This window comes from Typopeltis vanoorti, chromosome 24 (assembly GCF_054136105.1).
Source record: "Typopeltis vanoorti isolate ZY-2024b chromosome 24, IOZ_Tvanoo_1.0, whole genome shotgun sequence".
Taxonomy (NCBI): Eukaryota; Metazoa; Arthropoda; class Arachnida; order Uropygi; family Thelyphonidae; genus Typopeltis; species Typopeltis vanoorti.
In genome coordinates this window covers 78,261,477-78,282,168 of record NC_143572.1, presented here as the reverse complement: position 1 = coordinate 78,282,168, position 20,692 = coordinate 78,261,477, and the positions used below count along the sequence as shown (strand labels likewise).

At 37.1% G+C, this 20,692-nt stretch overlaps 1 protein-coding gene across 2 annotated transcripts in view; it reads left to right on the top strand.

Annotated features, from left to right (window-relative positions):
* The window catches only part of LOC150093424 (sodium/hydrogen exchanger 7-like), a 495,244-nt gene that overhangs the window by 19,930 nt on the left and 454,622 nt on the right, over positions 1 to 20,692 (top strand). For both annotated transcript variants that reach the window (XM_090414003.1, XM_090414004.1), the window contains exon 3: positions 19,810 to 19,887. In XM_090414003.1, coding sequence (XP_090270129.1) covers positions 19,810 to 19,887 — 78 coding nt within the window. The remainder of the gene's footprint in view (positions 1 to 19,809; positions 19,888 to 20,692) is intronic.

The window sequence follows — 20,692 nt, the reverse complement described above, 5'->3', positions numbered from 1 at the left end:
GACCAAACAGGTTATCAGGATCAGATTTTCACTTTAAGAAATATTTGAGAAATCATGGGAATATAAACAAGGATCTATACATAACAATATGGTCATCAAACTTCCATTTGTGGCCAATGTGGCAGTCAAATCATGAGAATAAACACAAAAAAGCAAACTCAACTTACTGATTAGCTGTATCTACTTTCACATTTATTTGGTTTCTGCAGTGTGCATCGTGTATAAATATTTCCATGGTAAATGTTCATATGAAATAACACCAATAATTCCCCCACTCTCTGTCAAATCCATTGAAACTGGCAGCTACTATCTAACATCCTTCACAGTACAATCCCAAACCCATAGAACAAGTTTCTTTTCCACCTATTTCATCCCTATTGCTGCTATATTGAGGAACAGTCTCTCCCTTATGTGTGTCAAGCAGTGGTGTACTCAGGATTTAGTCTTGGGGTGGGCCGAGTTGAGTAGACAATTTGAGAATACACACTACACATTGCATACGGCCTATGACTGAGCATCTGCAGTGATCGCCAATATTTGATATCCGTGATCTCCTCTGGCCCACCTTGGTCAAACGAAGTAGCACTCGGTCTGTCCAAACACTGCTGTTTGGACAGACTGAGTCTCTAATTCCTTTTACGACTTTTACAGTTGTAAAAGGAATTAGAGATGATAAAGGTGACATGAAAACAGAAGAAAAAGATTTTCTTGAAGTATGGAGTAATTACTTTGCATGGAGGGTGGTTGAACTGTGGAATGCATTGCCTGATCGAGTGGTGAGAGCGAGAACGGTCAATGAGTTTAAGGAGTGGTATGATAGACTTTGTGTTACCTAGGAGGCAGTGGCGTATTTAGGTATAGGCCCTGGCCTAGAGCGGCAAATTTTGAGCAGGCGGCTGAAATTTCCAGGCTCTCATTTTTTTAATTATAACATGCTCCTTATATGCCGCATCTACTCACAAGTAGAGAAATATTTTTTTCTTTTCCTCATTGCAAGTTTGGTCTGCAAGCATATTGGTATGTAATCGGATTCTGCATAACTGTACAGACCGAGACACATGCATGGAAAGCTACTGTATCGTTGTTGGTAACTTGACACAAAGACAATAGGGATCGCAGTCGGGAGAGATTGATGCTAAGTAATTTTGTGTCGGTTCTTACTAACTGTAACAACTTTTCCTTCTTTATTTATTATTTCGAATTCAAATTAAGATTGTTAATTGTTGCCCTTCTTTCAACTCTGTAGTTCAGTATCCTGATATCTTTGTTGCATAGCTTGCTAAATCTGAAATCTTCATTTCAGATTTAGCAAGATATGCTAAATCTGAAATTATTTTTCAACTTTTCAGTGTCCTTGTCATATGTTGGTATCAAAGTGGAGGTAATACTGTTTTATTGTTTTGCTTTTAGAAAGTTATAAATTGTGTAAATCATTCTGATACTTCCTGCGTGTTTTAAGTTACTATTTAAATTTTAAAACGTGTGACGGTAGAAAGCGACTTAGTGGCAGTGAATATAAGAAGAAAAGAAAAGGAAGCGAAAATTAACGAAGTAGCATCAAAGACAAGAAAACTGGAAGTTTTTTTGAGTCGTTATCTGATAATGGTAACTGTGATTTGGACAAAGAACAAGAAGTGGTTGAGGAGACAGAAATTGAATCTATTTCAAATAACGTGCCTACAACAAATCCCAACAATTTGACAGCACAGGTGATAGTGAGTAATGACCTAGCTGAGTGGATTCTAAATCACGTAACACGCGAGTATATCGCAGTTAATGGGTTTCCACAAAATTTAGACGGTGATCTTTCAAAATCACAAAGAGCTTATCCTGACAAAGTAAAAAATTTCTAAGAAACTCATTGAGAGATATCTGATTAATGGCAAAAAAATAAGAAATTTTCTTGTTTACTCTCTTAGTACTGGAAAGATCTTCTGTGTGCCTTGTCGCCTTTTTGTTGGAGGGGGAGCTGACGATAGTCACTTTGTCAGTGGATTTAATGACTGGAAAAATGCAGAAGCATGAGTGAGTCATCACAAGAAAGAAACTAGTCATGAACTGTCTGATAGCTCTGAAACAAAGAGCAAATCTTGCAGGGAGAATTGACTTACAAATAACTCAGCAACCGGAAGAAGAAATTAAGTACTAGAAGGTGGTGTCAAAACGAGTAGTTGCAGTTGTAAAAACATTGGCCAGTAGAGGACTTGCTTTGACGGGAAAGGATGACATTTTCGGTTCTGTGCATAATGGAAATGTAATGATGTGTGTAGAGTTATTTAGTGAATTTGATCCCTTTTTCGCTGAGCACATTGCCAAAAGCGGGAAAAAAAAGAAAAGGTTTCGTTTCCTATCTTTCCTTTGCCACTTATGAGGAATTTATTAAAATAATGGGCGAGAAAGTAATTTGAGTTTATTGTGGAAGAACTTAAAATAGCTAAGTACTATTCCATAAGTGTTGACTGAACACCAGACTTGTCTCATGTTGATCAGCTGTCCTTCCTTGTACGATATGTGAAAGAACATGGAACTCCTGTGGAGCATTTCTTGCGTTTCATATAATGGAAATGAAATGCAGTCACAAATCTGAAGAGTTACAAGAGACGGTTTTGACTTCACTAAACAAGCTTGGAATTGATGTAGCAAATTGCAGAGGGCAGGCATATGATAATGCTAGTAACATGGAAGGCAAGTACACAGGACTGCAAGCAAGAATTTTTGAAATAAATCCATTGTCAGAATTCACACCGTGCACTAGACATTTTCTGTCTCTAATTGGTACTTGCGCTGCCGAATCCTGTCGGTACTCTTCCACATTTTTTGATGTCCTTCAGAAACTACATATTTTTCACATCTTCAACACATCGGTGGAGTGTTCTAAGAAAGCACTTGGAAACTTTTGCAAAAGTAATCAAACGTCCTTCCCCTACTCGTTGGCCAGCTTGTGATGATGCCTGTTGTAGTCTTCGTGGGAGATGGAGGGAAATAATTTCCACTTTGTCCGAAATTGAAAATCACACCACTCAGAAGAAAGTTATGCAATGTGAAGCAAGTGGGATTCTATGGCAACTTCAGTCATTGGAGGTTGGGATCATGACCTGCCTATGGGATGATATTCTCGTTAGAATGAATGCCACAAGCAAGAAGTTACAAAGTGTAAACATCGATATAGGAACTGTGTGTGAACTGTACCGAGTCCCTTGAAGAATATTTCAAAGAACTCGAGTTACTCTATGAATCCTATGAAGAACAGGGCAAGAAACTTAGTGGAGTCGACTTGTATGAGGAAGAGAAAAAGAGGAAGAAAAAGCCCACCAGGTTTTTGGACGATAGCGCAGATGAAAGTAACGAAAATGAAGATGAGTACAATCCATCAGTCAATTTCAAAACTGATACTTATGACACAATTTTGGAAAGTCTTTCATTCGAAATGAATCGAAGAAAAGTGTCATATGAAAACCTCTCGAAGGAGTTTGGTTTCTCACAACAATGCATGTGATATGTGAAAAGGACCTTATAAAAGGGGCAAAAAAACTTCAAGAACACTTTTCGCCTGGTATTGAACCTGAATTTGTAAATGAATGTCTGCACTTCAGAGCGCACCTGAAATCAAGTGGCCTAGAAATACATTCCTACAATTTTCATAGAAAATTCGACAGGAAGCCCTACAGTGTATATATCTGGACACTGCTGTTATGATTTTTCTGTGTAAGATGGCAACAAATTGCTCAGCTCAACGATCGTTTTCTGCCCTCAAAAGGTTGAAGGACTACCATAGAACAACTATGACAGAAGAAAGGCTCAGCAACTTGCACTTCTACAAATTGAGAGCAATATTACAAGGGCACTGGGCTACGAGGACATGATAAATACCTTCGCCGAGCGAATGGCAAGACGTAAAATATTCTAGGACATTTTGACTGAGTCATAATATATATATATACATATATTACGAATTTACGATATAAATAAGTTATGCATGTAAATCAACATGTTCATTAAATATGAGGGACAGCACTTTCTGCAGGCCTAGGGGCAGGAAATACCTAAATACACCACTACTAGGAGGGACTTCCCACATTGAATCTTGATAGACTTGTGTTTCCTAGGAAGGACCTCCTGCGACGAGTCCTTTGACTCCTTGGAGGTCTAAATAATAATAATAATTAAACTAAATGTGAGAATAAGAGGTATTTCTCACTGAGTGTTCCTGGTAAGATTTATGCAAATATGCTTGAGAAAGAAATGGTTGAGAAGGATTGTGGAAGAGAAGCTTGGCGAAGAACAATTTGGATTCAGGCCAAATCGAGGCTGTCGGGATCAGATTTTTACTTTGACAGATAGTTGAGAAGTCATGGAAATATAACAAAGATCTGTATTTAAGTTTTGTAGATCTGGAAAATTCATATAACAAGGTGGCAAGAGAAAAGCTGTTCAAAACACTACAGTTATATGGTGTCAATGGAGCATTATATTAAGCAATACTTGGTTTTTGAGTTGTGAGCAGTCAGAATTGAAGGAAGTACAAGAAGGTGGTTTAATGCTAAATCTTGTGTCAGACAAGGATGCACATTATCCCTTTTGTTATTCATTATCTATATGGATCACATTATGAAGGAGTGTTGTATTAAACCTGATATCAAAATTGGAGATGTTAATCGCAGCTCTTTGATTTATGTTGATGATGTTATACTTCTGAATAAGTCTGCAAGATTCCCTGACTAAATTGAATAACTCTCGTAATAGATTTGGAATGAAGGTCAGCAATAACAAGACAAAGACAATGAAAATGGCAGAAATAGTGAAAATATCAACTGCATTATGAATGGAGAACCTATAGAATAAGTAAAACATTTCAGCTACTTAGGCATGATTTAATATGCTTGGACTACATCTTCCGGACCATCAACACAGAAGATCTTGGTTTTAACATTAAAACATCCACCCACACCATGCAAATAACTGATATTAGCTTTGCTGATGATGTTGTACTTATTGATACAGAACCAACAAATGCACAAAAACATATCAGTCTACTAGAGGCACAGGCTAAACTTATTGTCCAAAGTATTCTCAATAGGTTGTGAAAACTTTATACTTCACATCAACAATAAACCCTTACAAAGAGTCAAGGACTTTCAATACTTTGGATCGTACATCAGTAATACAGAAAATTATATCAGAAAATGTAAATAGCTGGCTCTAGTCTTCCATAACAAACTCCATCCCATCTGGAAATCATCATTAATATCATTAAAGACAAAATTAAGACTATACCATGCAACCAGTAGATCCATCTTGTATGGTTCTCAAATCTGGACAATAACCACCAAAAAAAACTACAGATCTAATTAACTCTTTTGGAACTACATGTCTCAGACTGATCCTTGGATGGGCCGCTTCACTAACTCTACTGTGCTAAACCTGGCTAAGCAAGAACCACTTGTCAGTATAGTCAAAAAAACTACAACTCAGATGGCTTTGGCATCAACTCAAACATCCTGAAGTCTCGCCCTTTTTGGAATCCATCATCCTGCACAAACCATTAGGGGCATGAACAGATGGCATCAATGGCAATATCTTATTGAAAACGAGGATATTAGGAAAGAACTTGACATTGTCAGCATCCAGGAATGTGTTAGCAGAGCTAATCTCAGATGGTATGGTTAAAGAGAATGGGAGAGGAAAGATTAGCAAAACAAGTGTTTTCTGCCAGGTTGGTAGGGAAAAGACCCAGAGGAAGACCAAGATATAGACAGATTGATACACTAAAAAGTGCCTTAGATGATAGAAATATAAGATCTGATAATGTTGGAGTCTTGACAGGTATCACACTGATTTGGAGGGAAATTGTAGATAGGAAGTTAGTAATGATTAATTTTTCATGTAGTGCTATCATATGCTGTACACCTCTTGAGGGTATATATCAGGAATTTGATGATGATGACACGACATAAATAAAAAATGAATTTTAATTAGGGAAATCTTTTTGGAAAATTTTTTTTCTCTTTTTCTTTTGGAGGTCTAGGGCTTCCCCTAGACCCCTCCAAATCTTCGTCGAGCATGCTTCAGTATGCTCGATGAACAAAGCTCTCTCCAGACACTTAACACCAAAACCATTTTGATGCAGTCCAATAGCATTGTACAAATCCTTCTTTTCATCAAACATAGACCACAAATCCACAATCCTTATTCATTCTGCACAACCGGCATATTAGCTACCAATGCCCTCCTCCTCAGTTTGCCTCTATCATAGCATGGCATCTGACTTATAATCTTCATCTTCTCACTCCTCAGTTTTTCCTCTTCTAACAGCTTCTTTACATCCTCCCTCATAGAATACTTCTTGCCTCTCAAATCATTTGTGCCAAACAAGACAATCGGTTCCTTTGCCTTACTGCAGAACATCTGTGTACATGCATACACACACACACACACACATTCTCACATACTAAGGGATAATAACCTAAGACAGCATGGCTTTGAGTAGGTCTTGCCTTAGTCACATAATCACTTATTATTATTATTATTCAGGCCTCCATGGAGTCAAAAGACTCTTCGCAGGAGGTCCTTCCTAAGAAACACAAAGTCTATCAAGACTCATCGTGCGAGGTAACTCCTAGGAAACACGTCTATCATACTACTCCTTAAACTCATTGACCGTTCTCGCTCTCACCACTCTATCAGGCAATGCATTCCATGGTTCAACCACCCACCATGCAAAGAAACTGCTCTTCACCCTCTTGCTCACAGTTTCCTTTAGTAACTTTCCGGGATGGCCCCTTGTCATCACTCCTTCCCACTGTTCAACCAAACGAAAGAACTCATCAGCGTCAACCCTGTAACCACCTCTCAACAGTTTAAAAGTCTCAATCATATCACCTCTCCATCTATTCACCAAACTCTGCAGTCCACATTCCCTCAGCCAATTCTCATAACTAACATTGTGCAGTCCTGAAACCATCTTTGTTATCTGTCTTTGTACCCTTTCCACAGTTAATTTATCCCCTTCAAATCCTGGGGACCAAATCTGAGAACAATAGTCTAAGTGTGCTCTGATCAGAGTCTTATACAACGGAATGATAACTCTTTTATCTCTGCAGGTCAGTGCCCTTCTCATTATTGCAGGAATCCTCTGTGTTACCTTCACCACCTTTGCAATATGTCCTCTAAATTTCAGGTTTCTATCAATCATCAACCCCAGATCTCTTGTCTCCCCTACTTCCTCCAGTATATCTCCTCCAATATAGTATGCAGTGTCCCATCGATGTGTCCCAAACCTCAAGACCTTACATTTTAATGCATTCATTTACCCATCTATCTAGCTTATTCAAAACTTTTTGCATGGCTACCACATTTGCACTATTACTAATACCCTTCCCAGCTTCGCATCATCTGCAAACAACTGAAAATCCCCCTGCAATCCACTGACAATGTCATTGATATAAAGGTTAAAAAATATAGGTCCCAGTATTGAGCCCTGTTGGATCCCACTTGAAACTGCCCCACCATACACAACTCTCTGATATCTATCAGACAGCCAATCCTGAATCCAGTTAAACAACCTGACATCCAGACCTATGTGTTGCAACATAAATATCAGCTTATCATGTGGAACTCCATCAAATTCCTTCACTAAGTCCAAGAAAATGGCAGTACAGGTAACCCTCGTATAATGTGGATGTTAGGTTCTATAGAAATGCTGCATTATATAAATCGCGTTATGCGAGACTCAGATCACATACGAAAAGTAGGGTTATGTTCCAAAATCGTTTTTATTATTATTCAGGCCTTTATTATTATTATGGAGTCGAAAGACTCATCGTGGGAGGTCCTTCCTAAGAACATAAAGTCTGTCAAGACTCATCGAGGGGAGGTCCCCCCTAAGAACACAAAGTCTATCATACCACTCCTGAAACTCATTGACCGTTCTTGCTCTCACCACTCCATCAGGCAATGCATTCAATGGTTCAACCACCCACTTATAATATAGTACAGCCGAGTTGAACAAGAAAAATGGCTAAACCACAATACCTGGACTTTGCAAAGGCATCTGATAGAATATACATTGGAAAACTATTACATCAGTTGGATCAAATGAAAATAGATAAGCTGGTAGCGTACCATGTGCGATTAACTGACATCAGAGAGTAGGTATGTGGTGCAATAGAATCTGGAAGAATGAGGGAGACTAGTAGAGTTCCTTGGGAGCTCTGTACCAGGGTCACTTCTGATTTATTTGTATAGGTCCACCAATTTTCTGGCAAATAGAGGTATCTGGCACTTCCTATAGTCTGAACAAAATTATGAGAGCATACTTAAAATTCCAGCAACCTTCAAATAGTTCATTCACTGGATAAAGAAAGGCAGCATTGTATGTGACTCGCACTCGCTTCGTTGTTTCCATCTGCTGTTGGTTGTGATTCTTTGCTTATTTTTCTTACATTTACTCCTAACTATTGCTTTTAAGCAGACTAAAGTTCACTGGTGGTGTTAAGCTTAAACTCAAATATTGATACAAAATAGAAAAGAAGTGTTGAAACAACTCAGTAATGATGTTTTGTTGAGAAAACTGTGTATATCATATTGGTTCATCCACTTTTTATGATATAAACCAACGAAGGGACAAAATACTGAAATTCTTTGTAGACTAATTCCAAGAAGCAAATGAGTGACAAAAAATATGAAAAATGGTAAGCGTACTGAGCAGAATTGATTGGTGGTGGAATGGTTTCACAATGTTAGAAGGGAAAAAGTGTGCTCCAACTTATGATGGGGATAGACTTCTGGATAGCATGTTAACGAAACGGGCTAAGTTAGTCCATAGAGAACTGAAAATATAACTTAGTGTGACTATAGAAGGGTGGCTTAAAAGGTTTAAGAAGCATCATGGAATTTCCATGCGTGACGTGTTTTGTTTAAAAAAAAAAAAAAAAAAAAAAAAAAAAAAAAAAAATTGGAAGCCACGAAGTAGCTACTAAACATGTGGATAAATTTGCTAAACTTTAGCTGACGAGCAACTCAGTCTGAAGCAATTTATAATGCTGACAAAACTGCAGTATATTGATTTGTCCTTTTATCCTTCACACTGTGAAGGCAAAAGGACAAAGAAGGGTCCAGTGCAGTGGAATTTAGATAATCTCAGGATAGAGTTACTATCCTATGGTGCTAAAACTCAGCAGGTATGAGCTACTGATGATAGGAAAAATTAAATGTCCTAGGACCTTAAAAGGCTTTAAAATGATGTGCAAATAAAAATGACTAGATTTCTACTGAGATTACATTAAACGTTAAAAGGTTTGAAAAGGTTTTTTTTTTTTTTTTTTTTTGTCTAAAGCATGAGTACATTGCACTCTGAAAGATTACAAAATTCTTCTTAATCCAGACATCTGTTCAACCAGTGGTTAGCTATAAGGGGCTCGCACAAGCCCTTTGTTAAATTTTTCTCAAATTTGCGAGCCCCTTGTTTACGTTTTTTTTTTTTTTTTTTTGAAAAAAAAAATTTTTTTTGAAACAAATTAACCGACAAACTCATACGATAACCTAACAAAAATTAGTCTATCTGCAGTGTATAGATTATTTGGAATTATTGTTTCAACTTCTCTATAACGAATGCACCCAAGTTTGAAAATAAAATAAGCGCATGTGCCATCTTTACCCTTCTCCCATCTGGTAGCCAATTGTATGGTAAAATCAGTAGCCAATCAAATGTTTTATAAAAGATTTCATGCTTATTATATTTTGATAGTTAAAAAATGGTTTTCTTATGTAAGAAAAATTAACGCAGTTGATTGTGTGCAAATATTTGTTTAAAAATGATAGCCTTTAGAGGTTGATTATCCTCTCATTGGAATTTGTACACAAGCTGTATTAATAAAGTTTTTGTGTGAAATACGGCTATTTTTTTTTTTTTTTTTTTGCTCAACGATGCGAGCCCTTTGTTAAAATTTCCATAGCTCGCCACTGTGTTCAACTTACCCTAGAGCTAAACTCCAGTGTTAGAAAAAAATGTTTATATAGTGTTTTTATCATGAAATGTACACCTTATCCACCCCCCATCAAGTCCAAAGAATAATATTGTGAGGAGCAGGTTCTTTGCATGGAGAGTGGTTGGTGAGTGGAATGCATTGCCTGAGTGTTGTGAATGTAGACACACAGAATCAGTTTAAGGTATGAAAAATCTGACTCCATGGAGGTCAGATGTTAATAATAATATGCTTTGTGAAGGCTAAGTATTATTCACTTTTCATGAAAATTGTGATCTATCTTGATGTTTGATAATTCTCTTGATATTGACAGTACTTTACAGAATTTAATCTATTCTCTATAAATACAGCAAATAATAAACCTGCTTTCATTTAGACTGTACTATATTCATAAATTTGTATAATTCATACCTGTACCAATGTATGTATTTCAGAGATGTACTGATGAATAATTATTACAAAACCTTTGCTGTTCTCACAAAACAACTAAACCAGCAAGGTTCTGGACCAAGGGTGATAGAAAATCAGTAGTGTACATATATATGATATAGGGAATGATTTCATTTGATTAAATTAAATTTTTTTTGTTTGGAGAGTGGCAAATGAATTGGCACAGGTGTCCATGAGCACTCTGACAATGAGTTAAAGAGAAGTATGATATTGTTTGAATTAGTTTGTAGAAAGACTCCTGCAATGAGACTTTCTACTCCTTGCAGATGGCTGTATAATAATAATTTACAATACTCGGCTTTAAATAGCATTAGAGAAAGAAGAAAAAAAAATTCTCAGTAATGCAACTATTTAGTTTTCTTATTACTGCAAGGGTGGCCTCAAAAGTTCTATGCCTTGACCATAGATATGACACTATTGGCAAGATTTCTTTTTTCTAAGTTGGTACATCTGTCATAAGCATCCATGTGAAATTGCAAGTCATTCTATCAAGTAGTTTGTTTTATACAGCTATCTAAAGCAAAAGTGTTGTCTGTATCACTTGAAATGGATAAAATTGAGTATCGTGTGGTTATAAAATTCTTTTGTAAAAGAAGGTTTAAATCCAAAAGAAATTCATTCTAAGTTCATCGTTCGTGGGCACTCTCTCCTTCATTTACGACAATCAAGAAATGGGCTGCCGAGTTTAAACTTAGCTGTACCAGTCTTGAAGTTGATCCACATGAAGGATGTTCAAAAAGTGTAACAACACCATTAATCACTGCTCAAGTGCACACAATATAGTATTGGATGACTGGCGAGTCAAAGTGTGTGAAATTGCTGAGACTATAGGCATTTCAAAAGAACATGTAGGATACATGTTCTTTTGAAATTTTGAATAAAGAATTGCAAATGAAAAAAGCTTTGCATAAGATTGGTGCCGTGCTTGCTCACAGAAGATCAAAAATGCACTCGCGCAAAAATAGAAAAGTGCTTGGAGTGTTTTAACAAGAATAAAGCTAATTTTGTGCGTAGATTTATTACTATGGATGAAACTTGGATTCACCATTACACTCCAGAATCCAAACAGCAGTCAAAACAGTGGACAGAAGCCGGTTGTTCAGCACCAAAGACAGTCTGTTCCATCAGCAGGAAAGGTCATGGCATGGGTGTTTTGGGATGCTAAAGGCATTTTGTTTATTAATTATCTTGAAAAGGGTAAAACAATAACCGGGAATATTATTTCAATCTTTTAACCAGACTAGCCGAAAAAATTTGTGAGAAAAGACCCGGTTTGCAGAAGAAAAAAAATCATCTTTCATCGAGACAATGCACCTGCTCACAAAGGTGTTGGCAGTGGGAAAATTAAGGGATCTGCACTATGAATTGTTGGAACATCCACCCTATTCCCCAGATTTGGCTCTCTCTGACTGCTATCTCTTCCCCAAACTAATATTCTTCCTTGCTGGTCAGAATTTTTTTTTTGAATCAAGAGGTGATTGCAGCTGTAGAGGGGTATTGTGCAGATCTTACTGAGAACCACTATGGGGATGACTGGATAATGCCGCTGGAGCATTGCTGGTATAAATATATTAGTCTAAGAGAGATTATGTTGAAAAATAAAAATAATTTTGAAATTATAAATTCATTTTTTCATTGTTAGGCTGAGAACATTTCAGACCACCCTCGTACAGTGGTGTTCTGTCTGCTTATAGAGAATAATTGGCACCAAATAAGATTGCCTTAAGTGATTTTTCACCATTGGCTGGCAATGAAAAACAAGTTTTTCTTCATGACATTATCTAAGTTGCTTATGTTGTAATGATACAGTATGCAGATTGTATTCTATGAAAGAATATGTAAAGACATGCTTTTGATTTTTCCTTTTTTAAGAATGATGGACGTTTTTTCACTTGGCTATGCTACCAATTAAATATTTGGTTTAATCCTTTATCCAAGTGTAAGCAAACAAAGTTTGCACCTGAAGTATTTTCAGGACTGGGGCAACTCGTAGTTAACGTGCGGTTAGCCTACCATATGCCTGGGGAAGGAGTGGCTTAGGTTCGATTCCCATCGGCAACATGAGGAGCTGAAGGATCTTCCTCAGCCATAGCCAAGTTAGTCGGTCTTGGGCATGGACAGTAGGGTTTCCCCCAGTTTATCCTGGTTTTTTTTCATCCCGCAAACCAGGCAAACTGGCCTTGAGAAACTCGACACTGTGGACATAGGATATACCAGTGCGTAGGGCTTGACCACCTTATCCTGTTAACGGTTTGAGGTCCGATGATTAATAAACACTAGACACTGCAAGGTAAAAGAAAAATGAGATGAGGATGATGGGCAACTTGTGGTAAAGCTGGAGTAAGTTCTGATCACTTGCCTTAGTATCTCCCATAATGCAAAGCACATCTCCTTGCAGACATGTTTAATGCTATACATTAAGGGAAGGGCCACTACCCAGACCTGTTTCGACCTTTATTGAGGTCTCATCAGTGGGAGCCAGATGCAGAGGTGGTGATACTAAGGTGGAAGTAATGCAGAAATCATATCACCATATACCAGTTGCCAAAAGGTGTCAACACCATATTATTAAAATTCTCTGGATTAGAGATAGTTGATGGAAGTTTTTTCACTTGGCTATGCTACCAATTATATAGTTGGTTTAATCCTTTATCCAAGTGTAAGCAAACAAAGTTTGCACATGAAGTATTTTCAGGACTGGGGCAACTCGTGGTTAAGGTGAAGTAAGTTCTGATCAACTATCTCTAATCCAGAGAATTTTAATAATAAGGTGTTGACACCTTTTGCCAACGGGTATATGGGGATATGACTTTTGCATTACTTCCACCTTAGTATCACCACCTCTGTGTCTGGCTCCCATTGATGTGCTTTTACGTAGAAGTGGTCCCTTTCCTTGAGGTATGAGAGGCTCTGCTTGGAGTAGGTTTTTGCCCCTCTGAGTGGGACCACCGCTGAGATTATGGCTCTGTCTGGTGGTGGGGTGAGCCTGCCACTGGCTAGAGTCAATGCTGAGAAGTTCTTCTTGGTGACGGGGTGAGCCTGTCACTGAGGGGAACAAACAACGCTGAGTTGGACGGTCCTTTGGTCACTCATAGGGAGTGGTCTGGGGGGGGGGGACCACCTAATTTTTAGAGGTCTTTACTTAAACAGCACTTCACTAAAGGTCGAAACCGGTCTCTGGGTAGTGGCCCTTCCCTTAATGCATAGCATTATGCATATCTGCAAGGAGATGTGCTTTGCATTATGGGAGATACTAAAGCAAGTGATCGGAACTTATTCCACCTTTACCACGAGTTTCCCCAGTCCTGAAAATATTTCAGGCACAAACTTTGTTTGCTTACGCTTGGATAAAGGATTAAACCAAATATATAATTGGTACATTTTTTAAGAATGTTATACAACTATAAATTACACAAAAAAAAAAAAAAAAAAAACCTAAAAATTGAAAAGTTTAAATGTTTTTTGAAACAGACTCAAAAACAAAATATAATTCACATGGACACAACTTCCATTAATATAAAAGAAAATGTCTTATTTCCCAGCCTGTTCTAAAACAAAATATAACCTGATGTATGAAATTACTACTACTCCTTGGCATTACAGTCCATTTAGACCTGGGCCTGTCTCAGGATAGCCTTCCATTCTTCATGATTCTCTGTCTTGCTCCTCCAGTTCTTTACTCTAATTTTCTTTAAATCATCTTCCACATCGTCAAGCCATCTCTTTTTTGCTCGTCATAGATCCACCCGGTCCAGACATGAATACCTTTTTTACGGCTCTGTCATCCCCCATTCACTGAACGTGTCCTAGCCATCTCAGTCTTCTCACCTTTATTTCAGTAATAATATCCACTTCATTGAATTTCTCCATTATTTCTTTGTTATTCCTCACTCTGCAAAGTTCATTCTCATTAAGTGGGCCAAAGATCTTTCTTAATACCTTTTTGTTCCCATATTTGTAATCGGTTTGATCTCTCTGGATCATTGTCCATGTTTCACAGCAGTACAAAAGTACACGTTTGAGGATTACTTTATATAGCTGGATTTTACTTTTTATTGAAATCAAATTAGATTTTAATAGTGGTTGAATACTATAATAAGTTCTATTTGCAGTAGCTATTCTATAAGTAATTTCAACTGACACATCATTACTTTCTGTTATTACTGAACCCAAATATTTGAACTGCTGGACTCGATCAAAGGTTTCTTCATCTACTGTGAAACTTTGGCTGTTTCCAAATTTTTGTTTATCTCTTGCAACAATTAAGTATTTTGTTTTAGTTTCATTTGTTTGTAGTCCCATTTTCTTGGCCTCCTCTCTCATTTGTCTATAACCTTTTCCGAGGCTTCTCTCAGTCCTTCTGATACAGTCCACATAATCTGCAAAAGCCAAAAACTGTAGACTTCTATTCATAATAGTTCCACCTCTGTTTATAATTACATTTCATATTACCCTTCCAGGGCATAGGTTGAAAAGCAGATCTATGAAATTGCAGTTCATTAATTTGATGAATAATGCTGTGACAGTTGAGAGGTGTTTTATGTAAAAATAAATAAAATAAAATATCAATTTCTTTGGATAGTTCTTTAGTCATTTCTATAGTTGCTTGTGGATCAGTTTTTTCAGAAGCAGAAAGTCAGAATTTCTCATTCACACAAAGTCATTGGTACATAATAAACAGTAATATCATTCAGAGTTGACCATGACATATTAGATTGGCTTTCAGTATTAGCTACATTTGTTGAGAAGTTTCATTCTATAAACTTTTTAGATTACAGTTTTGCTTCAAACAGATTTGCTAGCATCGCTATCTTTTTTGTGGGGATATCATAAATAGGTAAACAGGTCACCAATAAAAAAAAAAAAATTGTATTGACTGAAGCCCACTTCTAAAGAATAACAATTGCTGAAATAATCTAAAGATGCCAAGAAATTTATCTGAGTGTAAGCAAACAGAGTTTGCATGTGAAGTCACTTCATGACTGGGCTACTTGTATATAGAGGCTAATGACTTCACATCATTTGCCTTGGTATCCTGCAATGCAATGCACATATCCTTACAGACATGTATAATGCTGTGCATTATGGGAAGGGCCGATACCCAGACCAGTTTCGATCTTTATTGAGGTCTCATCAGTGGGAGCCAGACCAAGAAGTGATACCAAGTAATGCAGAAGTCATATTTTCATGACTTCTGCAGTACTCAAAAGGTGTTGCACCTAATTACTAATATACTCTAAATTAGAGAAAGATGTTGAAACTACCCAGACTTGTTTTGACCTCGATTGAGGTCTCATCAGTGGGAGTCAGACCCGGAAGTGATGCCCAGTTGTGAAATCACTTCTTGGCATCTTTAATTTATAGTATAACAAAGTGAAAAAACTTTCAACAATTGCTCAAATGTTCTGCAATTACAAAGACACCACTCGTTATCTCTTTATTGATAGTATTATGTGCTATATGACCATTGTGCACATGATATAATAAAAATGATACAAATAATTTCTGCTGGCACATTTGTATTTGTAGTTTCTTTTCAAGAAGCAGTAAAATTTCTCCTTTAGCTAATTTAATCACTTATATTGACTTTTGCATACTTTGCAAATCCTTCCTGATGACTTTTATCAACTGACCATGATGCGCAGCTCTTTGTACTCTGTGAATGCAACCTCTTGACTGAGAGTATGATCTCAGCACATGACATTGTTTTTATTATTATTATTATTCAGGCCTCCAAGGAGTCAAAAGACTCATCGAGGGAGGTCCTTCCTAAGACATAAAGTCTGTCAAGACTCATCGAGGGGAGGTCCCCCCCTGAGAAACACAAAGTCTATCATACCACTCTTTAAACTCACTGACCGTTCTCGCTCCCACCACTCCATCAGGAAATGCATTCCACGGCTCAACCACCCTCCACACAAAGAAACCACTCCTTACCCTCTTGCTCACAGTTTCCTTTCGTAACTTCCAGGGATGGCCTCTTGTCATCACTCCTTCCCGCTGATCAACCAAGCGAAAGAACTCCCCAGTGTCAACCCTGTAACCACCTCTCAACAGTTTAAAAGTCTCAATCATATCACCTCTCCTTCTTCTATTCACCAAACTCTGCAGTCCACATTCTCTCAGCCGATCCTCATAACTATCCTTGTACAGTCCTGAAACCATCTTTGTCATCCGTCTTTGTATTCTTTCCACAGTTAATTTATCCCCTTCAAATCCTGGAGACTAAATCTGAGAACAATAGTCCAAGTGTGGTCTGATCAGAGACTTATACAACGGAATGATAACCCTCTTATCTCTGCAGGTCAGTGTCCTTCTCATAATAGCAGCAATCCTCTGTGTTACCTTCACCACCTTTGCAATATATCCCCTAAACTTCAGGTTTCTATCAATCATCAACCCCAGATCTCTTGTCTCCCCTACTTCCTCCAGTATAACTCCTCCCATAGAGTATGCAGCATCCCATCGATGTTTCCCAAACCTCAAGACCTTACATTTTGCTGCATTAAACTGACACCCCCATTCATTTGCCCATCTATCTAGCTTATTTAAATCCTCTTACAGAGCTACCACATCTGCACTATTACTAATAATCCTTCCCAGCTTCGCATCATCCGCAAACAACTGAATATCCCCCTGCAATCCACTGGCTATGTCATTGATATAAAGGTTAAACATATAGGTCCTAGTACTGAGTCCTGTGGGACCCCACTTGTAACCCTCTGCCTCCTGGAAACTGCTCCACCATACACAACTCTCTGATACCTATCAGACAGCCAATCCTGAATCCAGTTGACCAATCTGACATCCAGACCCATGTGCTGCAACTTAAATATCAGCTTATCATGTGGCACCCTGTCAAATGCCTTCGCCAAGTCTAAGAAAATTGCAGTATATGCCTTTCCCTCATCTAACGTTCTTGTAACTTTATTATAAAAGGCTAGCATATTGCTAAAACAAGAGGGTCCTTTCACAAATCCATGTTGATTCTCACAGATAACATTACCCTCATCTGCCCAATGCTGTATACGATCCCTCACTACTTTCTCCAAGATCTTAACTACTGATGACACACAGACTGGCCTATAATTAGACACTTCCAGTCTGTTACCACCCTTATGCAATGGCACTATCTTACCTTTCTTCCATTCCCTGGGCACCTTTGCCAAAGCCAGACTTTCATTGAAAAGCCACGTTAAAGGTACTGTCAATTCCCTAGCACATTCTCTCAAAACTCGTGGCGAAATACCATCCAGTCCCACAGCTTTACTGACATCCAGAGTACTCAGTATCTGAAACACACTCTCCTCCTGTACCTGCAGACCTCGAACCAGTCCTATCCCTCTAGCATTAAAACTGACTCCTCTAGGATGAAATACTCCAATAAAGTGTTCATTGAACAATTCCACTATGTCCTCTGCATCAGTCACTCTATTCCCATTTTTATCCCACAATATCATTCTTCCACAGTCATTTCTCCTCCTGCTGGCCACATAGCTAAAAAATTCCCTAGCATTTTCTTTGGATCTTAGGGCCAATCTCCTCTCATATTCCAGTTTCGCTTTCCTTACCACACTAGTCACTCTTCTGGCCTGTGTCTTATATTCCTCATGCATCTCTTCACCTGTCTCCTTATATCTCTTCCATAGCCTCTTTTTCGCATGCAATTCCTGTTTAATATTGTTTGTCAGTTTGTCATCCACTTTACTCCAAATTGCATCCTCTTCTTTACTCGTGGTATACAACTTACCATTGCTGATAACAAATATTCTTTCACAATTTCCCACGCACTGGTGATATCCCGGCCTTCCAATTCCTCCCTCCATGAAACTTCCCGAAGTTGACGTCTAAGACTATTATAATCACCTGCCTTATAATTCCACATAAGTTCCCGTCTCTTTGATACTCCTGCATGTCTATTCATTTTCCAAGTCAACACCATATGGTCACTCTCTCCAACTGCTGATATATTTGTACCTTGTGCTGATATTTGTACCTCTTTTTTTTTTTCACTTTGATACTACCTGATAAAAGGATCTTGTCAGATGAAAAATGATATCAGGGTAAAGTTTTTTTTCTCTCTAATAAAAAACAAACAGATTTTTAACTAATGCATAAAGTGACCCAAAATTTTGATGGGCTTGAAAAGATAGAGTATACTCTTCCATTTAATGTTTATAATGAGACAAGTTCAGTACTTAATTCCAAGTACATATTATTGCTGATAGATGGTATGAAATTGCACTTCTCATCAGCATTTCTCATAAAATCATGGTCAAGTGATTTGACCAACAAACAAAAAAACTCAACAATATGGACATCACATTAAGCAGACACCCACTGTGTAAGCATAATCAGAAAATTTTCATTAATAATTATATATATAAAATTTGATCTTGCTTTGCATTTGACAAATCAAAATTTACACTTTTTATTTATTGATATATTTCTACATACACAAGAGAGCCTTGGGATGCTTCTCTCCCAGTATCCTTCTGTGCTCTATTTCCTTTTTGTTTTTATTATACTTCCTCTTCTTCTAGCTTTACAACTATGAGTTTTAGCTTGCAATGTTTTTATTATAGCAAATGTTAAAATCTGAATAGATTTGTTACTAACACAACTGACCAGTGGCGTAGCTAGAGGTGTTGATGCCTGGGGTGATCCCTAAATTTGCCGCCCATCTCAATACACACCAAAAATACTACAAAAAGTCAAAACGAACATATTAATTAAATTAATTAAAACACTGATGTTTATTTTTGAAGTAAAACTTTAATTTCAACATTCTAAAATGTTATTTTTCTTGATTTTCTGTTAGCAAAATCGTCAATGACATTGGCGAAGTCTATTTCATAGTAATGTAGGTAATTCTTAATCAAATTTTATTTAGATAAACTCTTCTCACAACTAGCAACACTTACAACAGTTGTGAGGAAAAGTCGCAGTAGTATTACAATATTTGGAACTGAGTTCTCGAGACTGTATTTTATAAATTAACTGCAAAAGTTCAAAAAGATTCAAAGTGCCGCCCGGGGCGGACTTTCCCCTCTGCACCCCCCCTAGCTATGCCACTGCAACTGACGGATATATAATCATTTTAATGCTTTCTACATTCTAAATATTATATTTATTTTACCATATTTAAAAATTCCTCTTAATTTCTTTTCCAAACAAAGGGGAAAAAAATCTGCATCTTTCCCCCTCCTATCACGATATATCACAAATCTTCCTATCACAAATCTTAACATTCAGATCTTTTTTTCTTTTTTCTGAAAATTTTTTTCATTCTTGTTTTTTAGTGAAATATAAATTAACAATGAAAACTTATATTGGAGCAGTAGTATATAATTAAATCATTTTTTCACATTTTTAGGCAACATTTGATCCAGAGATATTTTTCAATATCATTCTTCCTCCTATTATCTTTAATGCAGGATATAGTTTAAAAAGGGTATGTATCACATTTTTTTTGTCATTTTTAAACATAATTTTATTAGAAACTGATGTTACTCTGAATAAATTTTGAATTCTAATTGTTAATTGCCATTTCTGGAGATGATGGAAATATGCAAAGGGACATTAAATTCTTTTCAACAGGCATATGGTTTGCCAAGGTACATTAAGATTCATTATGTAATGAAAGATATTTTCTTTATTTTTTTAGTATTAACATGGACATGATTGTAGGTAATATAGAACACATACTAAACAGTGGTAAAATGCATGAACATGCACTGTATCATAGAGCATTTGATTGATAGTGCTGTTTACATTAGTCATACTTTTTTTACTCCTACCCATGAAGGGTTTGTTAGCCTATAGTATATTAGTACCATGGATGGGCTAATATATTTTTGTATTTTATATAGTTTATTTTGAAGAGTCTATAAATTACTTTATATTATTTTTATTATTATTATTAAGGGTAACTCCAAGGAGTCCTTAGACTCATCGAGGGAGAATGGAGATCCTAAACATGTCAAGAACTATTCAGCATTCGCACAGTATTTATCATACTTTGCTTTGAACTCATTCACAGTCAGGGGACCCACAACAGACTAACAGCTTATTCCACTCATTCAATACTCTCCAAGTTAAAAACCTAGTTCTCACATCCTTGCTAACTATACTCTTGCTCAGTTTCCATGTATGGCCCCTAGTTCTCCTACCACCAGACCTGTTCTGAAAAATTTCCTCTGCATTAATCTTGTAAAAAACATCTCAGTAATTTGAATGTCTCAATCATATCACCACTG